This window comes from Acanthochromis polyacanthus, chromosome 24 (assembly GCF_021347895.1).
Source record: "Acanthochromis polyacanthus isolate Apoly-LR-REF ecotype Palm Island chromosome 24, KAUST_Apoly_ChrSc, whole genome shotgun sequence".
Lineage (NCBI taxonomy): Eukaryota > Metazoa > Chordata > Actinopteri > Pomacentridae > Acanthochromis > Acanthochromis polyacanthus.
In genome coordinates, this window is record NC_067136.1 from 4,038,468 (window position 1) to 4,062,000 (window position 23,533).

Here is a 23,533-nt window from a genome sequence, read left to right on the forward strand (position 1 = left end):
AATGGAACATGTGGGGCGTGTAACAAAAGCATTCCTTGAAGGTTCTGTGGGGACATGTGGGGGTTCTTTAAGAATGGAATACAGAGATGGTTCCCTAAAGAACCTATGTTATGCCTAGAGGCTTTTGGCAAGAGGTTCTTTCCAAAAACTATCAAAGAACATTCCTTTACACACCATGTAATAATAATAATAATAATGTGCGTCAATAGTGCTCCAAAGAACTTTAGCAAAACTAAATTCTTTAGGGAACCATTTCTACAAATTTCTTTTTAGTGAACCCCTAAATGTGTCCCCAGAGAACCATCACAGAACAGTTCCCTTGCACACTATAATGGTGCTCAAAGAACATCAGCAAACATACGTTTTGTAGCTAATCATCTCTTCATTACATTATTTAAAGAACCCCACATGTCCCCAGAGAACCTTCAAAGAACGCTTTCATTACCACTATAAGTGACATTTAGTACAGACAGGTTATTTAAGGAACCTTTTCTTCAAACGTTCTTTTAAAGAATCCCCACATTCCATTAAAGATCTATGAAGTAACGGTTCCTTTACTCACAATAAAAAGAGCTCCAGAGAACGTGAATGAAACTAGATTCTTTACAGAACCAATTCAGCTGTTTTAGATCTAAAAGACGGTTCTGTCCTGATGGTGACATGGTGGAGTTCTCCTGCTGCTAACAGATCTTTGTTCTCCCTTTATGTTCCTGTCTCTGTTCTCGGTTTATGATGTTCTCCAAAGTTGTCCATCTGCTACTGACAACACAGAACCTTGACCTTACTGTTTAATCAACATTAAGGTTTAATAAACGTTACATTAATGTGAACCGGCGTCTCCACTGACTGTCACTCTAGTGGGACTACCTGATTGGCTTTGATAGTGTAATGATGCTGCCACCTCCATGCTCGAGTCCGTTATAGTATATGATACCACCACCTCCATGCTTGAGTCAGTTATAGTGTAATACCACCACCTCCATGCTTGAGTCAGTTATAGTATAATGATGCCACCACCTCCATGCTTGAGTCAGTTATAGTATAATGATACCACCACCTCCATGCTTGAGTCAGTTATAGTATAGGTTGATGCTAGAGGTACGGACCCGTACCCGTAGCATCTGTACTAGAGGTACGGACGTGTTAAGGTCACTGAAGAGCTGGCGCCGGTTAACTACTATTTGCTGCACATTACAGGCAGTTTATATGAATGACTTTGACGGCGAACATTGTATAATTTAACTAAAAATACACCGTCTCCTCTCACACTTTAGACATTGCAGTTTTTACGCTTTTAGACGCCGTGTCTAAATTGTTTGAAGTCCAGTTCCTATTAATTAGTTTACCGCGTTCAGTGGTGGAAGCGGCTGACGAACTCCATTGCAAATGTTCCAATTTAATTTCGGACGCTAATTTACAAGATAAAATTAAGGATGTCGAATATGAAACAAACACTCGTGAATGGTGAGGAGCAGCTCTTTAATTCGGCATGAATTTAAAAAACCCACAAACTCGATTTACTGTGATATTGTGAGATTTGTTTGTGGTGATGTAACTTAGCCATTCAACAGAGTCCGCTAACATTAAAGTGACTGTGACAGTGTCTGTGTTGACAGACGCAGAAAATACGTCAGGGTTTTGTTTAGGTTGTTAATATGTAATAGTCTGTCGCTACTTTTGAAGGTAAAAAAAATACTTATAGTTTGCTGGCTGTTAGTTCCGCCATTCATTCCGCAGATTCACCTCGAATCACGGAAGCGCCTTCATCAGCGTCGCCGGCTCATTAATATTTATGTCCGTCGGATTACCAGCCAATCACGAAGCGCGTTCATCAGCCGGCTCATTAATATTTATGTTAAGGGAAAGTGCCGTATCCGTAGGCCACAGGCTACGGGTCCGTATCTGTAGACACTACCTATAGTATAATACTACCACCTCCATGCTTGACAGTTATAGTGTAATGATGCTGCCACCTCCATGCTTGAGTCAGTTATAGTGTAATGATACCACCACCTCCATGCTTGACAGTTATAGTGTAATGATGCTGCCACCTCCATGCTTGAGTCAGATAAAGTGATGGTGTAATGATACCACCACCTCCATGCTTGAGTCAGTTATAGTATAATGATGCCGCCACCTCCATGCTTGAGTCAGTTATAGTATAATGATGCCGCCACCTCCATGCTTGAGTCAGTTATAGTATAATACCACCACCTCCATGCTTGAGTCAGTTATAGTATGATACCACCACCTCCATGCTTGAGTCAGTTATAGTATAATGATACCACCACCTCCATGCTTGAGTGTTATAGTGTAATACCGCCACCTCCATGCTTGAGTCAGTTATAGTGTAATGATACCACCACCTCCATGCTTGAGTCAGTTATAGTATAATACCACCACCTCCATGCTTGAGTGTTATAGTGTAATGATACCGCCACCTCCATGCTTGAGTCAGTTATAGTGTAATGATCCCACCACCTCCATGCTTGAGTCAGTTATAGTGTAATGATCCCACCACCTCCATGCTTGTCAGTTATAGTGTAATGATACCGCCACCTCCATGCTTGAGTCAGTTATAGTGTAATGATACCGCCACCTCCATGCTTGAGTCAGTTATAGTGTAATGATACCGCCACCTCCATGCTTGTCAGTTATAGTGTAATGATACCACCACCTCCATGCTTGAGTCAGTTATGGTGTAATGATACTGCCACCTCCATGCTTGGTGAGTCGCAGCTAAAGGAACATGAATTCAACCACAACTACACATCTGGTCTCCTGTGTTGGTCTTTATTGGAAAAGTGTCACGAATGATCATCACTAATAACTGATAGTTGGTCCAGCTGACACACACACACACACACACACACACACACACACACACACACACACACACACACACACACACACACACACACACACACACTACAGTTTCTGTCCTAACTGATAATGGAGGAATCAGGGCGAACGTAGGAATAAAAAAGTAAAAAAAGAACATCCTCCGGTTTCCAGAGCTTAGAAGAAGTCGAGGTCGTCGGGGGCGTCCAGGTCTCTGTACTCGATGATGGACCGAGGGTCTCCTCGAACACCCCTGGAACCACAAACAGAGCCGATCAACAGCTGATCAATACGTGTTTCTGTGTGCTGTCAGTCGTAGCTTCTTCTTCTCTACCTGGTGTTCCTCTGTTTCCCAGGAAAGCCTCCTCCTCCTCCTAGGTGACCCCTGAAGCCGTCGTAGTTCCCACGTCCAGCCCCGAACTGGTTGGGAGGGTGAGGAGGTCCACCACCTGAAGCACACAAACACACCAAAATTTTAGCATTTTAGCTCATATCTGATAAATTTTGAGTTATTGTGGACGATTTGTAAAGGTAGTTTTTAATATAATTCAAGTTGTTGGAGATCCATCCAGCATGGACAAACATCTTTCTGCAGCTGAGGAGCAGAGATAGAAAAACATCTACAGGATGAGGAGATGGTAGGAGCTTCAGGAGAAACCAACTGGAGGTTTCTAGAAACGTCTTCCTGAACTTCCAGCTGGTTTCTCCTGAAGCTCCTACCATCACCAGGACCTGGATGACTGAGAACCTCCACAGAAGTAGTTGGCGTCTAGTTGACCAGTTGATGGACAACCAACCTGGGAAGCCGGGCATTGGAGGTCTGATTCCTGGAGGATATCCCAGAAGACTTTGCTGCTGAGGCGACTGACCAGGAAACCCGGGCAGACCAGGGGGAGCGGCTGAAAAACAGTAGAGAGAACGTCAGTATTCTAGAACATTTGGGTTCAGGTGACAAACAGGAAGTTACGGGGCGGGGCAGCACCTTGAGCCGGCGGTGGGAGGGGCTTGTTTTCGGGTAGCGAAGGTCTCTTGGCGTCCAGCAAGAAGTTGTTGAAGAACTCGACTTCCTGTCTGACGGCGGCGACCTTCTCGGCGTGTTTGTTCAGGATGTGTTTGCGTACGAACTCTGGAGCCTGAACAACAATAAAGACTGTTACCATGGAAACCAGCCAGAGAGGGCAGCAGACACAGGAAGTGGGCCTCACCTTGAACTTCTTCCCACTCAGTGGACACAGCCACTTGTCTTTACTGAGCTCCTGAGTGTTGGCCGACAGGAACTTCTCCACCTGGACAAAGATGGGTTGGAAACGTTGTACGATGTTAGAAGAAAACGTCAATCAGCTAATAAGCTACAAAACTCAGTGGCATTAACCGTCACAGAATGACAAAAATGAGACAGAAAACGACACAAAATGAGACAGAAAACGAGACAAAACGCCAAAAACGAGACAAAACAACAAAAACGAGACAAAACAAAAACGATACACAAAACAAAAAAAAACAAGACACAAAACAACAAAAACGAAACACAAAACGACAAAAACGAGACATAAAACAAAAATGAGACCAAAATGACAAAAACAAGACAAAACAACAAAATGGACACAAAACAACAAAAAGGGAAACAAAATGACAAAACGAGACAAAACACCGACAATTAGACAGAAAACAACAAAAATGAGACAAAACAACAAAAACAAGACAAAACGCCAAAAACAAGTCACAAGAAGACACAAACAAGTCACAAAACCACAAAAATGTGACACAAAATGATGCATACAACACACAAAATGACAAAAACGAGACACAAAATGATGCATACAACACACAAAATGACAAAAACGAGACACAAAATGAAACTCCCACAATGCTCTCTGCCTTAACTGTAGTCTGAGTGACGCCTCCTCTGGTCTCTGTAGGATTAAACAGTAAGAGGCTCCACCTGCTGGAACAACCAGGAACTACAGCTGATCTACACGTTCTCTATCTTCTGCCTTGTTAGAGATCTACTTTGGTTGATTAGTGACATTCCTAACAACAAGCTTTCATTCATGGTCCATGAGGACGTTTGCAGGTGAATAAATCAAGACTTTACAAATCTCATCTGGCCCAGGAACACTCTGGTATCTCCTGAAACCAGCTGAGAACAGGACCATCTGAAACTACCCGGTTATTCTGCTGCCACTGGGACTACTGAGAGAAACAGGACGGATATAAAACCAGCCAGACGGACGTTCTACCTCCTGTTCTGGGTCTTTCTTTCCCAGTCTGGCAGCTTCTTCTTCACTCAGATTCTCCGAAGGCGACAGCAGAGGAGCCAGTCGCTCCTCACACATCTTCTGGTGTTCGCTCACTGTCCAATCAGAGCACAGCGCTGGATTAGACCCAACAGCATCAGCGGTATTCACAGTCCAGAACATCTCACACTGTAACCGTCATTAGCAGCGTTCTGATTGGCTCACCTTCTGTTGCTGTGATCTTGGCTACAGGTAGAGGTCCTCGTACGTGGACCAGCCCACAGCGATGAGGCATCTCATCCTCAGCAGGATACTCACAGAAGTTATAATAATCTACAGAGTGAACCAGCCTCAGGTAGAGCAGCAGTCGGTCCAGAACCTGAACACAGTAAAGACCAGGTTTAAATCCACTATAAGTCCATGTTTATCATCGTCTTTAGTCTCCAACGACTCCTGGAACTCTGGATTGATGATGGAAGCACTGAAACATGAATCCTGTATTTTGGTTCTTTTATAGATTTATTAAAGGTCTGGAAATCTGACAAAGTTTTCTGGGTCAAAAACAGACAAACAATAACTTCATTGATCAGTTTGTTGATGTAGAAAGTTCTGTTGATCTAATTATCTTAGATTCATGACCTCTTCTCCTGAGTGATTCCAGTGGACTACAGCTGCTCTGCTGACTCCTCCGATCCAGATATGAAGCTTTCTAGAAGAGCTTCTGGACTGGTTTCATCTTTGGTTTAGGGCTGGATTCTGACTGGTTCTGAACCTTGTTTGGACTGGTTTAGGTTTGATTTTGGTCCTGGTTTCAGATCGTCTTGGGCGGGTCTTTCTTTTTACGCCCAACAACACCAAACCTACCATCAAGCATGGAGGTGGCAGTATCATGCTCTGTGGAACTGGAGCTTTACACAAAGTAAATGGAATAATGAAGAAGGAGGATCACCTCCACGTTCTTCAGGAGAACCTAAAACCATCAGCAGAAGGTTGATCTTAGACACAGTTGGATGTTTCAACCAGACAATGAGTCCAAACTCACATCAGACGTGGTAAAGAAATGGTTCCATCAGGCTGGAATGAAGGTTCTAGATTGGCCTCCCCAAAGTCCTGACTTAGACCCATCAAGAACCTGAAGAACCAAGACAGAAAGACCACAGATGGATTGGAACGGCGCCAGAATCGGCGCCATTTCCCTCCATTTGTGGTCTTTCTGACAAGGCTGTTTTCAATGACAAAGAATTATGTTTCAGTGGTTCCATCAGAGAAGATTCAGAGTTGTAGGAGTCATTGGAGACTAAAGACTAAATCATCAACATCACGACTGCACATAAAAGTGTCACCACGAACAGAGCTCCTCCCACCTTCAGCAGCTTGTCGTCTGTCTCCAAGGTAACCTCAGAGGAGGAGGCGGGGTCTTTGGAGTCGCCAGCGTCATCGCCGTTGCCCCCGGCGGCGCCCGTCAGCTCCTCCTCCTCAGCACTGACCTCCTCTATCAGGTAATCTGTGATGTTCTTCAGGACGGGGTTGGTCTCCATCTGGAGGAGAGAAGTTCACACCTGATCATCTCCAAGCTGACTGACCGTGATCTGAGCCGATCACGAGGACAATCTGGGGTCAAAGTAACGTTAGTTTGAGAGTTAAATAATCTAAGAAGGTGGGTCGTCTTGGTTTTATCGTCTTTTCTTCCACCAATCTGTGGATCAAAGTTTGAAGGCATAACAGTAGAAATAAAGTAGAGTCCTGCTCATTGATGTGAACATCTGGTCTCCAATGTTCAACCTGCTCTGATAGAATAATACAGACCAGTTCTATGGTGGTGGATGTTTGGTTAAAACAAATCTGTTATTCCACCAAAGAGGCTGCTTTCTTTACTGCGACTGACCAGTGTTTTGCATTGATGGCTACCAAAAACAAAAACCTCTTGAAAATGACTCAAAATTTGTCTAGAAGAACTTCAAATCATTCATAAACAGCTTGTAATCAGCCTAAAACTACTTAAAAAATGGCCAAATGATTCAAAACTAAAAACAACTATAGACTAGTCAGAAATAGTTTGTAACCTGAAAAAATCACAAAAAAAAAATATCATGATTGTCCAAAATGATTCAACAAATATCAAAAAATAACTAGAAATGTCCAGAATGAGTCCAAATCTGCCCAAATTGATTCTAATTAGTCAAAACGAACTAAAGAATGTGTAAAAAATAACTGAAAACTTCCAAAACTGACCGAAAACTTTGAAAACGGCTGAAAATGTGTTAAATATGGCAATATAATACTTTAAAATAACTTAACAATCATCCAAAATCACTTCAAATATTTCAAAGATGATGTGGAAATTATCAAATGACTAAAACTGACCAAAAAGTTCTTAAAATGTCTCCAAAATGACTCAAAGGGGGTCCAACAAAACTTGAAAACCATCCAAAGTTTTACAAAAATTGTCCAAAATGACAAAGTTTATAAAAAAATTTCAGAGAAAAACTCAAACGTGGTTCAAATGTTCTGAAATATAACAATGTGACTTCAAAGTCGTAAAGAACAACTTTAACACGGTCAGGAATAACTTTAAAATGACCAACATTAATCAGAAACTGTCAACGGAATGAAAACTTATAAAATGACTCAAAAAGTGCCTAAATTATTCTTTAAAAATGTCAAAATGACTTGAAATCTGTTCAAAATTATTCCAAACATGTCTAAATCCACTCAAGAACAATTTAAAACTTTCAATCCAAAAGTGACTCAAAGGCTGTGAAATTACTCTAAAGCTGTTCAAAAATTACAAAACCTGTTCTATAAGTCAACATTCAGTAAAATAATTTGAAAGGATAAGGATTTTAAAATTTGTCACAAAAATGACACAAGATTCTTCAACATTTGTCCAAAATGAAAACAACTCAACAATAGTTTAAATAACGTAAAAAAAGTCTAAAATGATTCAAAATCAGCCCAGAACGATTCAAGCTCGTCTAAATCAACTAAAAAACCTCTAAAACTTTCAAAGGTTGTTAAATGCAGTATCCTAAAAGAACTTAATCATCCAAAATAAGCTGAAATATTTCAAACATCATCTACAAACTGTAAAATGACCCAAAAAATCTTGAAATTATTCCAAAATGGGTCAACAAAAACTGAAAACTGTCTAAAACTACGCAAAAATTGTCCAAGATGAGTTTAAAAACAGTCACTGGGTTCAAAAAATGACAAAAAATCTTAAATGTTTCTCAAAAAGAAAATATTTCACAATAATTTAAATAGTTCTAAAGTTCACTCTAAAGTTGTGAAACTAATCTAAAACTGTTAAAAATGACAAAACCTGATTTAAAATAACTTTATAATGAAATTTGTCAAAAAAAGGATTTTAAAATTTGTCACAAAAATGACACAAAATTATTTCACTTATCTGAAATGAAAACGCTCAACAATGGTCAAATACACTTGAAAAAAGAGTAAAATAAGTTGACAACTGGCCTCTTTCAATATGTGTATCATGAATTTCAACTTAACGATCGCCAAAAAGCAGATTTAATGATCATGTATTCCTTCTTATTGCCACTTCCATTAGTATAACTGAAAGCGTGGATTAAGATACAAAACAACAAAGAACAGACACAAAGACATAAACAAGACACTAAACGAAAAAAATCGGTCAGAAAATCACAAAAAATGATTAAATCAAGACACAAGACGACACACAATACTTAACAGCAGTCTGAATAATTACAAAAGTCATCTGAAGTGGTTTTAAAGTTGTAAAACTACTGTTAAACTGTTGAAAAAGACAACACCTGAGTTATAATAACTCAAAAGGATCTTAAAATGTATCACAAAAATGACAAACGAGACACTAAACAAAAAACTCAGGCACAAAGCGACCCAAACTTGGACAGTAGCTGCTTAAATGTAAACGTGTTCAGGTGTGCAGGCGTACCTGTCCGACCCACAGCGCCCCCCTCTGGTCCAGACTGTGGACCAGCCGGGCAGACAGCCGGATGTCGTTCCTCACCACCGGCTTGTGGTGCGTCAGACCGTTGACGCTGCGAACTCGCCGACACAGATCTCTGTTGACCACCGGGGACAGTTCACAGTCTCTGAGCTGAGGGAGGACAGAGACGTCAGCGACCCGTCTACGTCTACGTCTACGTCTACGTCTACGTCTACGTCTACGTCTACGTCTACGTCTGGTTCTGACTGGCTTCTGGTGGCTTACCCGGATGTTCTGCAGGTTCCAACACGTCTCCTTGATGTTCACGCTGCGGTCAAACGTCACCCAGCAGCGCCTGAAGAACCTGAAAACACACAAACCTCCTCAGCTCTGTGTGTAAAAGATCATACAAGAACCAACGTCAGCCTGATCAGAACCATCAGATATTCAGGAATTATCAGGACTTTAGCCACATATTCCACTGTTATCCAGTTTAGATGTGGTCTAATCCAGTGGATTTTGCTGGATTTTGGTTGATTTTTTTGTGAAAGTTCTTAAAGAAAATGTTAGAAGTTTTACTGATATCTATGGAATCATTTCAGATATTTTTAGGATTTTTTTGGAAGGTTTTTACTCATTTGTTGAAAATATTTACAAGACTTTTCTTGCCAAATTTAGAGGATTTTTTTCAAAGTAGAACTTTTAAAGAATTATTGGAATTATCTTCCTGAAGGTTTTGCAAATTTTCAGAAATTTGGGGAATTTTTTTGCTGATTTTTTCAGTCAAGGAAACACTATTTTTTGGTGCCCATAAATGAGGACAACAGGAGGGTTAATACATCTCAGATTAGGAGGTTACATGAAAGCAACAATCTGTTTTTGAGTGAAAAACTGCTGTTTTTTAGCATGTCTGGCTTATTTTAAGACACATGAGCTTGTCAATCCTGGTAAAATGGAGCTTAAAATAAGTTCTCCAGCTATTGTTTTAGATCAAGATCCTAAATATCACATCTTATTTCTACAAATCTTAAAGACATTTTTCACTTGTTCTATTAGCAGATTTTTCACTTATTTCAAGGTAAAAGTTCCTAGAAATAACTTTTGTTTTTCTTGTTTTGGGAGGTTCATTTTTTCCAGTGCACTGTCAGAGGAAACCTTCTCACCTCCTCTCAGGCTGAGGGTCCGACAGCGCCACCCGCAGGAAGCCTGGATACCTGCGGCACAGCTGGAGACATCAGTCAGGTTAGTACAGCTGCTGAGGACAGGTGAGTGTGTTTAGTGAGGACAGGTGTGTGTGTGGTGTGTGTCTCACAGCAGTGATCTCCTCCTTGGACACCTCTGGAGGGATGCTCCGGATGAACAGCGAGGTTGTGAGGTGGAGGGGGCGGGGCTTAGCCGGCGCCTCCTTCTCACGCTCCTTCCCTCGCTCTTTACGGCGCTCTGAAACATGTACAAACATTTATTTTAAATATAAATACAATTTAAAAAACAATCACGTTCATTATGCAGTTCATTCATTTAGTGGACATTTATATAACATTTTCACACCTTTTAGTTCAGATTTTTACCTTTTTTGTAGACATTTTATTAAGAATTGTTGGAGCTTTTAAAAGTTCATTGATAGAGTTTCAATTTAAAAAAAATGTAATTCATATGTTGTTAACATTTTGAGGCATTTTATTAGGATTTGTAAAATCCAGCTGTAAATAGCATCACCTCATGTTAGCTGCTAGGTGCTAGCTGCTAAGTCTTAGCTTCTAGGTGTTAGATGCTAGGTGTTAGCTCCTAGATGCTAGTTGATAGGTGCTAGCTGTTATCTCCTAGGTACTATCTGCTAGGTGTTATGTGTTAGGTACTAGCTACTAGTTGTTAGATGCTAGGTGCTAGCTGCTAGGTACTAGGTGTTAGCTGTTATCTGCTAGATGTTTGTAGATTTACATATTATATATATATCTTACGAAGAATTGTTGGATTTTCTGTTTACTACATTTTAAAGGTTCATTAATACAGCTCAGACTTCATAATAAAAATGTTCTTGCACTGTGTTCAGCCTTTTCCATCCTTCTATAATTATTTCTTAATTACTAGGTATTTCTGAGATTTGTTTTGAAGTTCATTAATTAACATTCTGAGGTACTTTATTAACAGTAGTATAATATTACATCCAGCTGTACGTACCATCTCCTCGGTCCTCCTCTTCCTCCTTCTCCTCGTCTTCCTCCTTCTCAGAGTGGGAGGAGTCAGAGTCGGAGGCGCTGCCCTCGCCGCTGTCAGCTGACACGCTGCGTTTCCTCTTCCTGCCCTGAGAAGAAGCAGAAGACGGCGTTAAAACCAGAACATGGAGGACGTTCAGACCAGCCGGAGCAGACTCACCTTCTTAGAGGGCTTCTCCTCCTCCTCCTCTTCATCCTTCTTCTCCTCCTCATCCTCCTCTTCCTCGTCTTTCTCCTTCTGACCGTTACGTTTGGCATCTTCACAGTCCTGACAGCAAAGCAGGAGTTTTACTTTAGGAAACATCAAAATCACTTCATTCTGCAGGTTTCAGTTAGAAATCTGCAGGAGATAGCAGAGGAGCAGGTTGTTGGAGATCATCCAGCATGGAGAAACATCTACTGATGAGGAGCAGAGCAGAGACGAGGGGTGTAACGGTTCACGTGGTTGTATTCAACCGTTTCGGTACGCACCGTTTCGGTTCATATTTCATATTATTTTCTCTTCAAATTTATGACTAGAGTGATCTAAGCGCTCCGTCGGGAACTAAAGTCCTTAACGTGTTTTCACACGGACGCTTTAGAGTGTCGGACACCACTTCTTGGTCGGACACCACTTCTTCCACTTCTTGAAGAAGTGGAGGCGTTGCTAGCAGGCGTGCTAAATGGCATCAACCTGAGCTGGAAGACCCTCCCAGCTCACTACGCTCTCCTGTTTGGGAACATTTTGGTTTTCCTTCTACAGTTACCAATGGACAAAGACAAGTGGATAAAACCAAAGTTGTGTGTTGGCACTGTTCCACGGAGATTGGGTATGCTACAGGAAACACGTCTAATATGTTAACGCACTTAAAACGGCATCACCCGACAGTAAATGTTACATCAACAAGAAAGAAAACCAGCTTGGTGCAAACACCGATAACGTCTGCTTTTAAACAACCTCTAACACGCGACTCTGACCGGGCCAAAGCAATAACACATGGCATTGGAGTTTTTTATTGCCACGGGACTACGTTCTTATTCACGTTCTTTTTCTGCCTTTTTTGTACCGAAAATTAACCGAACCGAATACTCCAGGAAACTGAACCGAACCGAAATTACATTTTAGTGTACCGTTACACCCCTAGCAGAGACGGAAGAACATCTACTGATGAGGAGCAGAGAGGAAACATGGAGACAGAAGAACATCTACAGGAGGAGGAGATGACACTGAGATCAGAAAGACACAATAAAACCACAAAAAACTAACTCTGAATACCAAAAAATGACTAAATTAAGACAAAATATGACTAAAATAGACAAAAAATGACAAAAACGGGACAAAAATTATTAAAATGAGACTCAAAATGACAAAAATACCAGGAGGAGGATGATGAGGAGGAGGAGGAGGAGACCACCACTACAGAGGGATCAGTGAGCAGCCGAGTCAGTCTTCCAAGTATTGAGAGGAATACATTCAGTATGGATTCATGTACATCATTACCAGTGAATGTGTACTGAGGTGCTGCACATGAGACTTTAAAGTAGGGCTGCACCTAACGACGCGTCGACAAGTCGTCTGAGCACGATACGTCATCAAAAGTGGAAGTGAGCGCGCAATGCAACAGAAATTCCCTTCCGACCGGAGCGCGGGACACGGACGAACGTCGGCGCTGCATCGTGCATGCGGTCGGAAGGGAATTTCTGTTGCATTGCGCGCTCATTTCCTTTTTTGATGACGTATCGTGCTCAGACGACGCGTCGTTAGGTGCAGCCCTACTTTAAAGCCTGTCAAAATGCTGAGACTCTTATAAACACAGCATCCCTCTCTTACTGCCAAACCAACAGATTTTTTCCGCTGAAAAGAGAGAGAGCTGCAAGGCCAGAGGAAAGTCATAACGAGCCAAACAACCAAAGCCCAACAGGCATCACATGTTGCTATGTGTGGGACAATGCACAGAGACAAACAGGCAGCAGATGGAAGCAGTGCTGCTGTCTGATAGGACGACATCCCAACACATCACCCACATGGACCAGGACACAAAGAGTGAGCTGATGGACAGAGTGAAGAAAGGGAATCTGCTGTGCAGGTGGATGGATCCTTGGAGGAGTCAAACTCTGACAATCTGCTTGTTCTCATCAGATACAGTTCTGATGGAAAACTTAATGAGGACGCTGGAGGCAAAGTGTACAGGTGAGGACATTTTCACTACACCTGACAGCAGACTGAAAGAAGACGGCTGTTCTGGGATCAGTGCTGGTCTAGACCAGTGGTTCTCAACCCTGTTCCTCAGGACCCCATGTCCTGCATGTCTTAGATGCTTCCCTGCTCCAACACACCTGACTCAAATGATCAGCTCGTCATCAAGCCTCTGCAGAAGCCTGATAACGAGCTGATCATTTGAATCAGGTGTGTTGGAGCAGGGACGCATCTAAAACATGCAGGACATGGGGTCCTGAGGAACAGGGTTGAGAACCACTGGTCTAGAGGACGAGGACACGTCTGCTGGTTTCTGGTCTGCTGTCATACAGGAAGTGGAACCAGAACATCATCAGGTCTTTGTCCTCACCTTCTCAGAGTCCTTCTTGTCTCCCGTCCCGTCTCCGGTTTTCTGCTCTGTCAGACTCACCGTCGGCTCTGAACCGGTCGGAGCGGTAGTTCCTCCGCTGAGGTCAGTCTGACTCTTCTCACCACTGCTGGTGTCGCTGCCAGCAACCAGAGCAGCAGCAGGAACCTCCAGAACCTGCAGGTCCAGGTCTGTACCGCCCTCCATCTTTATCACAGCTGCACACAGACACACACTCTGAGGACAAGAATAATACCCAATAATACCCACATAATAATACCCCTCTGGTTCAACAGGAGATAGGAGTTAGCTTGTAGGTGTTAGCTTCTAGTTGCTAGGTATTCACTACTAGGTGCTTGGTGCTAGCTGCTAGGTATTAGCCTCTAGGCATTAGCTGCTAGCTGCTCACTGCTAGGTGCTAGCTGCTAAGTGTTAGCCTTTAGGTGTTAGGTGTTAGCTGTCAGGTGTTAGCCTCTCGGTGTTAGCTGCTGTCACTACCCGATCCGTCCCGGAAACCTGATTTGTACTGCGCATGTGCGCAAAGCACATCACTTCCGCTACTCGTTTTTCCATGCATTTTAGGCATTTTAACCTTTAACCCGAAAAAAATAGAATTTTCTGTCAATTACTTAATGATTCAAGAATTATAGGGTTAAGCTAGTAGTAGGAACCTTTAGTGGTGAAACTGGGCGCCATCCTCCTCACTCTACGGCGATCTGCTTCTGTCGGAGGAAGCACTCCGTTAAACTGCGGTCAAGTGAGCCGCCCGCACTCTGGGTGTTGCGCAGCTATTTCGCGTAATACGGTAATGTTATCACAGGCGCTGAGCAGCCCCACAGCTGCAAATGCATGCTGTTACTCACATTTTGACTTTCAATATCTCCAAATCCTTAGACGGTGACAAAGATCTCTCACTATGGCCTTGTCAGGGGTCATCCCAGCTACCACCTGCACAGTATCACCTGATTTTACTGTAAAATTTTAGAGAAAATTAATGTCAAAGTATGCTGAAATTTCAGTTGTGTTGATGCATAATGGCTGATTCTCAATTCAATTCAGTTCAATTTAGTTTTATTTATATAGCACCAATTACAATTAAAATGTTTCAAGACACTTTACAAACCCATATGGCCTGAAACCCCCAGAGGAAGCCCTCAGATGACAGTGGCAAGGAAAAACTCCTTTTTAACAGGGACAAACCTTAAGCAGAACCTCTCTCATACGGGCCAGCCCATCTGCCGTTGGCCAGCCGGACGATTGAAATTTCAGCATACTTTGACATTAATTTTCTCTAAAATTTTACAGTAAAATCAGGTGATATTGTGCAGGTGGTAGCTGGGATGACCCCTGACAAGGCCACAGTGAGAGATCTTTGTCACCGCCTCAGGATTTGGAGATATTGAAAGTCAAAATCTGAATAACAGCATGTATTTTCAGCGGACGTCTGTCAGCCTGGCTGCTCAGCGCCTGTGATAACATTACGGTATTATGCAGAATAGCCGCGCAACGCCCAGAGTGCGGGCGGCTCACCTGACCGCAGTTTAACGGAGTGCTTCCTCCGACAGAAGCAGATCGCCGTAGAGTGAGGAGGAGGGCGCACAGTTTCACTACTAAAGGTTCCTACTACTAGCTTAACCCTATAATTCTTGAATCATTAAGTAATTGACAGAAAATTCTATTTTTTTTCCGGGAGTAGCGGAGTGACGTACTTTAAGCACATGCGCAGTACAAATCAGGTTTCCGGGACGGATCGGGTAGTGACAGCTGCTAGCTACTAGGCGCTAGCCTCTAGGTGCTACGTGTTCGCTGCTAGGCGTTTACCTGCGTCCAGCAGCTTGATGATGGCGGGGGCGTGGTCCATGTCCAGCGACACGTTGTCCAGCCAGTTGTTGTCCAGCAGGAACAGGAAGACGCCCAGCCGGGTTTTGAGGGCGGACAGAGACTCCGCCTTCCTGGCCGTGATGTCATCGGGGTGGTACTTGGAGCGGAACCACTCCTGGTCTTTGTGCTGGAGGAAGAAGTCCTGCAGCTGCTGCCGTCTGAAGTCCAGCTTGTACTGGTTGTAGCGCTTCACGGCCTCCGTCTCGTCCACGCTGTCCTCCATGTTCAGCAGGAACTCCTGCAGGGAAAGACAGGTGTTACATCAACACAGGTGCAGAATACAGGTAAATGCAGGTGGTAAATGTAGGTAAATACAGGTGGTAAATGCAGGTGGTAAATGTAGGTAAATGCAGGTGGTAAATGTAGGTAAATGCAGGTGGTAAATGCAGGTGGTAAATGCAGGTGGTAAATGCAGGTGGTAAATGCAGGTGGTAAATGTAGGTAAATACAGGTGGTAAATGTAGGTAAATGCAGGTGGTAAATGTAGGTAAATGCAGGTGGTAAATGTAGGTAAATACAGGTGGTAAATACAGGTGGTAAATGTAGGTAAATGCAGGTGGTAAATGTAGGTAAATGCAGGTGGTAAATGCAGGTGGTAAATGTAGGTAAATGCAGGTGGTAAATGTAGGTAAATGCAGGTGGTAAATGTAGGTAAATGCAGGTGGTAAATGTAGGTAAATGCAGGTGGTAAATGTAGGTAAATGCAGGTGGTAAATGTAGGTAAATGCAGGTGGTAAATGTAGGTAAATACAGGTGGTAAATGTAGGTAAATGCAGGTGGTAAATGTAGGTAAATGCAGGTGGTAAATGTAGGTAAATACAGGTGGTAAATGTAGGTAAATACAGGTGGTAAATGTAGGTAAATACAGGTGGTAAATGTAGGTAAATGCAGGTGGTAAATGTAGGTAAATACAGGTGGTAAATGTAGGTAAATACAGGTGGTAAATGTAGGTAAATGCAGGTGGTAAATGTAGGTAAATACAGGTGGTAAATGTAGGTAAATACAGGTGGTAAATGTAGGTAAATACAGGTGGTAAATGTAGGTAAATACAGGCGTTAGAGACAGATAAATCCAGGTGTTTTCATTGTGCTCACCTTGAAACTCCTCATGGTTGGAGGACCAGGAGGAGGCAGGTCTGGATCCACCATCCCCAGCCTGAGAAGAACAATAGAAGGTCAACAAATGTCATCCAACCTGCTCTGACTTCCTGTTAATCTATACGTGACTGTAACTGTAACTCTGCACGAAAACAGGAGAAAACTCACCGAATCTAAACTTAAAAATCACCACATTTAAATAAAAGTAATGCATAACTTCAAAGGACTGTCAGAAAATGTCAATAAAATCACAGATATAACTCTATAAATAGTATTTAATGGGATAGAGTCTTTGGCCACTAGGGGGCAGACCTGAGAGGACACCTGAGCTCACCTGCCCTGCAGTGGGTGACCCCCGTGGTGGGGGTGGAGGTGGGGGAAGTCGGGGTGCCAGCCCTGAGGCCCCGCCCCTGGAAACGGAGCTCCGCCTCCCCCTCCATAGGGCAGGTCGTAGCGGTACGGCTCCCCCCGGTGGTCGTCCCTGGAATCAGCCTCAGAGTCAACTCAGATCATTCTGACATAAAACGAACCCTAAATAAAACGATCTGGACCCACCAGTCTCTCCTCATCCGTTTGTGCTGAGGGCTGATGTGTCTCGGAGGAGAAAATCGTTCTCTGCGACCGCGATCGTATTCCCGCCTCCTCTCTCTGCCGCGATCCCAGTCCCTGAAAACACATTTAAAACGTCACATGAAGCCACAACCCTTAAACATAAACACAAGACCGACCAGAAGATAAAGACTTTACAGAGGAGTTGATCTATTAGACACGAGGCCGACAGATGAACAGAAACTAGTGCAGGTCTGAGAGGAGCTTTATTTTCTGATTTAACTTCACACCAACAGTCAGCAGGATATTAGTCTGACAGAGTGGGAATGATCGAGACGCAAAAGATGACCCCCAATAATTCAAAACCGACACTAAAATGATCAAAAACAATCAGAAGACGCAGGTATTAAATTAAAAAACAAGCAGAAATTACAACTACAGTGAGGATGGAAAGTCTGGGAACCCCAAGTAAAAAATTTGTATTAATGTGCATAAAGAAGCCAAGGAAAGATGGAAAAGAAGGCATCAAGTTACAGATGAGACATTCTTATAGTATGTCAAACAAAGTAAGACATTATTTCCATCATTTACACTTTCAAAACAACAAAAAACACAATAATAGTGTCTGCCAAAGTTTGAGCACCCTGCAGAGTTAGCATGCACCGCCCCCTTTGGAAAGCTGAGTCCTGACAGTGTCATGGATTGTTCACAATCATCATCTGGAAAGACCAGGTGATGTTATTCTCAGTTTTTCGATGCCCAGACTCATCTGACCTTTCCCCAACAATCAGCACCATGGGGTCTTCTAAGCAGCTGTCTAGAACACTGAAATGAACACAGCTGATGCTCACAAAGCAGGAGAAGGCTATAAGAAGATAGCAAAGCAATTTTAGATGCCAATATCATGTTTGGAAAGTAGTTAAGAAATGGCAGTCATCAGGAACAGTGGAAGTTAAAGCAAGATCTGGAAGACCAAGAAAAACATCAGACAGAACAGCTGGCAGGATTGTGAGAAAAGCAAGTGAAAACCCACGTTTGACTGCATGATCCCTCCAGAAAGATCTGGCAGACACTGGAGTTGTGCTGCACTATTCTACTATAAAGAGATACAAATATGGTCTTCATGGATGAGTCATCAGAAGAAAAACTCTTCTACGTCCTCACCACAAAAATCAGCGTTTGACGTTTGCAAATGAACATATAGACAAGCCTGATACATTTTGGAAACAAGTTCTGTGGACCGATGAGGTTAAAGTAGAACTTTTTGGCCTTAATGAGCAAAAGTACATATGGAGAAGAAAGGGCACAGGATTTAATGAAAAGAACCTCTGTCCAGCTGTAAACATGGGGGTGGATCAGTCATGCTTTGGGGTTGTATTGCAGCCAGTGGCAAAGGGAACATTTCACCAGTCGAAGAAAAATGGATTCAATAAAATTTCAGCACATTTTGGACGCTAGCTTGATGCCATCTGTGAAAAAGCTGAAGTTAAAGAGAGGATGGCTTCTACTAATGGATAATGATCCTAAACACACCTCAAACTCCACAGTGGATTATATCAGGAGGCGTAAACTGAAGGTTAGGGTTAGGGCTGAGAGATAAAAATAGAAGTCAGTTAGACTGATAAAAATGATCAAAAACATAGTAATACTAGACTTGTTTACGTCAGCAAATTTAATGAAAAGTTCACTTACATGTTCTTCAACTAGAGAAAAGAGAGTTTAATTCTCACTTTGAATGAATTCTGTCCAAATGAACATATATACTTTGCCTCACTTCTCAGCTAAAAATTCCTCGTGTGTGTGTGTGTGTGTGTGTGTGTGTGTGTGTGTGTGACCTCTGAGCTTGCATTGTGATAAAGGGGATCTTTTTAAACTTGAAAAAAAAATGTAGGGGAATAAAAGAAAACATACACTGGACTTGTTTAAGTCAGCAAATTTAATGAAAAGTAAACTTACATGTTCTTCAGTCTTTTCTCACTATCTTCAGTTCAAAATATTTCACAAATCTATAAGAGTTCTATACTACTATGTACACTATATACAAGTTAGTTCACTGTAACACTCCTATTTTGCCAATTTTCTTCTCTTTGCAGCAAGCTGTGTAAGTCTCTGGACAGCCTTCCTTTTTAACTACTGCTGGTGGGCTTTTCTTGCAGCCATTTCCTTCTCTTTCAGTGTATCTTTTGCCTTGGCACTTGAAGTAGCTGTTGATGCTGCTAGTGTAACTAGACCCTCCAGAAAAACGCGATTATGCGATCGCATGAATTCCCGCATTAATCACCAAAATGCCGCTGATTATGCGGGGGTCAATTATTTCCCCAAAGGTCGCATAATCCCCGCAAAACATAATTCTCGCAAGAATCTCACATTTCCACGAAAAAAAAAGAGAAATATGCAGGTCCCGCTTGATTTCACAATTTCCACATAAAATGAGAAAACTATAACCGATATAAATGGAGTTGTGAGTTTTTATGTGACGCCCGGCCTGACGTCATCAGTTCATTCACACACACACAAGAAGAACGAGCTGATGCAGAGCAGCACCAGTGTTGCCAACTTAGCGACTTTCTCACTAAATCTAGCGACTTTTCAAAGCTCCTAGCGACTTTTTTTTTGTCAAAAGCGACTAGCGACAAATCTAGCAACTTTTTCTGCCGTTTGGAGACTCTAATAGGAAAACTCAGCTCATTCTGCAGTTACTGTCCTCAACCAGCAGCAGGTGCTGCTGTGAGCTTCTCCTCCTCCCAGAGCACAGGCTGTCAGTCCAGTAACCCTGCAGCAGCCCCAGTGTCTGATTAGAGGACACATCCCTCCACAGCCAGACGGCAGGTGAATCGCGCATATTTTTGTATATTTCACAACTATTCGCTTGAGTTTCGTTAACATCGGCGACAATAAAGTACCTAACCCCCCTAAAATTTTCTCAACGGATTTAGACGATTCACAGAAATGTTTAAATTTGAAATTAAATCGGCAGAAATTGCCATGTATGGTATTAACTCTGCAGGGTGCCCAAACATTTGCAGACTCCATTATTGAGTTTTCTGTTATTTTCAAACTGTAAATGACGGAAATAAAATCTAACTTTTTTAACATATTATAAGAATGTCTCATCTGTAATTTGATGCATTTTGGAGATTTTTTTATCTTTCCTGGCTTCTTTATGCACATTAATGCAAGTTTTTACCTAGGCTGCCCAAACGTTTCATCTCCACTGTATGACACAAAAAAGCTGCAAAAATAAAGTAAAAGATGTAAAAGTTACACAAAAAGACAATTAGAAAATGCCCACAAACACATCAAAAAGTCACCAAAATTAGACACAAATTACAAAACAGCTGAGGAAAAAATGACAAAAATAAACAAACAAAACATGAAAAATGAAAAAAGATGCAGAAATTACAAACATGGCACAGAGGAGACAAAAGAAGCAAGAATAAAAACCTGAGAAAGATATTGATACCATGAACCACAGGTGTGAATGGAAGCTACCTGTGGGGACAGGAAGTTACCCGTGGGGACAGGAAGCTACCCGTGGGGACAGGAAGTTACCCGTGGGGACAGGAAGTTACCCGTGGGGACAGGAAGCTACCCGTGGGGACAGGACGCTACCCGTGGGGACAGGACGCTACCCGTGGGGACAGGAAGTTGCCCGTGGGGACAGGAAGCTACCCGTGGGGACAGGAAACTACCCGTGGGGACAGGAAGCTACCCCGTGGGGACAGGACGCTACCCGTGGGGACAGGACGCTACCCGTGGGGACAGGAAGTTACCCGTGGGGACAGGAAGTTACCCGTGGGGACAGGAAGTTACCCGTGGGGACAGGAAGTTACCCGTGGGGACAGGAAGTTACCCGTGGGGACAGGAGGCTACCCGTGGGGACAGGAAGCTACCCGTGGGGACAGGACGCTACCCGTGGGGACAGGAAGTTACCCGTGGGGACAGGAAGTTACCCGTGGGGACAGGAAGTTACCCGTGGGGACAGGAGACTACCCGTGGGGACAGGAGACTACCCGTGGGGACAGGACGCTGCCCGTGGAGACAGGAGGCTACCCGTCGGGACAGGAGGCTACCCGTGGGGACAGGAAGCTACCCGTGGGGACAGGAAGCTACCCGTGGGGACAGGAGGCTACCCGTGGGGACAGGAAGCTACCCGTGGGGACAGGAAGCTACCCGTGGGGACAGGAAGCTACCCGTGGGGACAGGAAGCTACCCGTGGGGACAGGAAGCTACCCGTGGGGACAGGAAGTTACCTGTCGGGCCAGTCGTCCCTCCTCCGGTCGTCCCGCTCCCTGGACCTCTCCATGTCGCTGCGTTCCCTCCTGAACTTGTCCCGCCTCCTCCGGTCGAACTCGTCATCGCTGTCGCCCATCAGATCGAAGCGATTCACTGTCAGGGAGCAGATCAATAAGAACGTGATCAGTTCTTTATTTTACCAATCACTCACTCAGACTGTAACACTTCAAAGAGCTACACCTTTGGGTTTGTATCTGCTGATACTGATTGGTATTTATCAAGGATAAATATCGTACATGTGCTTTAAAAAAACAACAGAAAATCCTGAGTAACGCTAGCTATACAGAAATATTTTCTTTTTATACGTCTGATTAGAAGAACCTGGAGCTAAAACCACAGACCGACTTCATTACATAGAAAACACGCTACCGATACTTAGAAACATGCCAAAAATTAGATGTGATAACATGCAATAAAAGGAGCCTTTAAGACACCAAAACATACAAAATCCTGACATTAACATAGAAAAGAATCAATAACTTGGACACTGACAGACAAAAGGACAAACACAGAAGGTCCTCTGTTTACGGCATTTCGTTGGTTCAAGGGAACCAGTCGGTGAGTGGAAGAATACGTCGTCACTCAGCTGTAAGACGGGTTTATATACAGTTTATTTTATTTATTTACATTTGCACTGGATCATGCTACATTCAAAGTCCACTCCCGGACATAAATCAGACGTATAGTTTACATTTTCACCGGTATTTCCTACTGAGTTGTGTTTCAGTCATCTGAATATTCGGATCTCAAAATTAATATTTAGATGCCACCATAACGACCAAATATTTAGATCCAGCCCCAATATTAACGCTCAACAATATCATTTATATAAACATTCACACATAAATACAAACTGAATATTAATACACAGAAACATAACTAACCTGGATATAAGCAGACAAAAACATAAATAGTCCTAATAATAACCAACAAAACTACCATTAATATCAATATTCACATCGACAAGTATAAATAATCTGGATATTTATCCACAAAAGTGTCATAAAACTGTGTCTAAACACATAAATAATGACCTGGATAGTACTACAGACTATTTCTAATAAATACTGGTACAGGAACATAAGATCAACTTTATTGATCCCACAGTGGGGAAAGTTCACTGTTACAGCAGCAGCTCCAAATGAGAGAAAAAAAAGTTTAAAGACAGTACAGAATAAATACTGAAAAAAATGCGCAGAATATTATGGGTCTAATGTCTGATTTTTTGTTGTTTTCTGATCCAGACCGGCTCAGAAAGTGATCTTAGTTTGTCTAAAACACATTTTACATCCATCTGACAGATTCCTGTGGTGGTCTGGGCCTCAAGAAGAAGAAAAACAACAAGACGACAAACAATAAGCAGCTGCTAGCCTGTTAGCTTGCTAGCTCCAACTCCTTGAACTCCTTCCTTAAGCGTCAACCTGAACTCCTCAACCGAACACAAACTAACAGCGACTTCACACTGAAAACACAAACTGTAGTTAAAGTTTATCACCGCTAACAGGTAAAACTAGCGCTGCCTGTTAGCATCCCGCTAGCCGGCCGAAGCTAACAGCGGCTAATCAGCAGCTTAGCATCAGAGCTAGCGCCGCCTGCTAACACCTAAAAGCGGGTTTTTCTCTTTCCGGTCCGCCCGCTGCTCCTCCTGAAGCCGGACGGAGTAGAAAAATGAGTTTTAGACGTTTTTACCTGAAAACGATCAACAAGCTAAGTAGCTAACGCAGCTGTCCCGCCGCCACTCACAGATGGACCAACGACACTTCCGGTCCGCTTTACTTCCGTTTGGTGTTCAGCGGAACGTTCAGCGCCCCCTGGTGGTCCACAGGAACTGCACTTAGTGCACATGTATTAAAAGCATGAAAAACCTGCATATTAATGCACAAATATGTAAACTACATGGATACAAACGCTTAATTCTAGATAATATTTAGATAATTAGCACAAA

The 23,533-nt window shown here is 42.8% G+C and overlaps 1 protein-coding gene across 1 annotated transcript; it reads right to left on the reverse strand.

The window, feature by feature from the left end:
- Positions 1 to 2,774: 2,774 nt before the first annotated feature.
- On the reverse strand, positions 2,775 to 23,391 carry LOC110972039 (serrate RNA effector molecule homolog). The gene is made up of 21 exons (XM_051944683.1): positions 23,278 to 23,391; positions 21,546 to 21,681; positions 17,299 to 17,409; positions 17,078 to 17,224; positions 16,741 to 16,801; positions 15,587 to 15,884; positions 13,769 to 13,983; positions 11,383 to 11,490; positions 11,188 to 11,311; positions 10,322 to 10,449; positions 10,173 to 10,234; positions 9,295 to 9,373; positions 9,016 to 9,180; positions 6,443 to 6,616; positions 5,304 to 5,457; positions 5,082 to 5,194; positions 4,047 to 4,127; positions 3,824 to 3,974; positions 3,639 to 3,740; positions 3,176 to 3,290; positions 2,775 to 3,094 (listed from the first exon to the last, which is right to left on the reverse strand). The coding sequence occupies exons 2-21, from the start codon at positions 21,662 to 21,664 to the stop codon at positions 3,019 to 3,021; spliced, it is 2,583 nt and encodes an 860-aa protein (XP_051800643.1). The 5' UTR covers positions 21,665 to 21,681; positions 23,278 to 23,391; the 3' UTR covers positions 2,775 to 3,018.
- Positions 23,392 to 23,533: the final 142 nt, after the last annotated feature.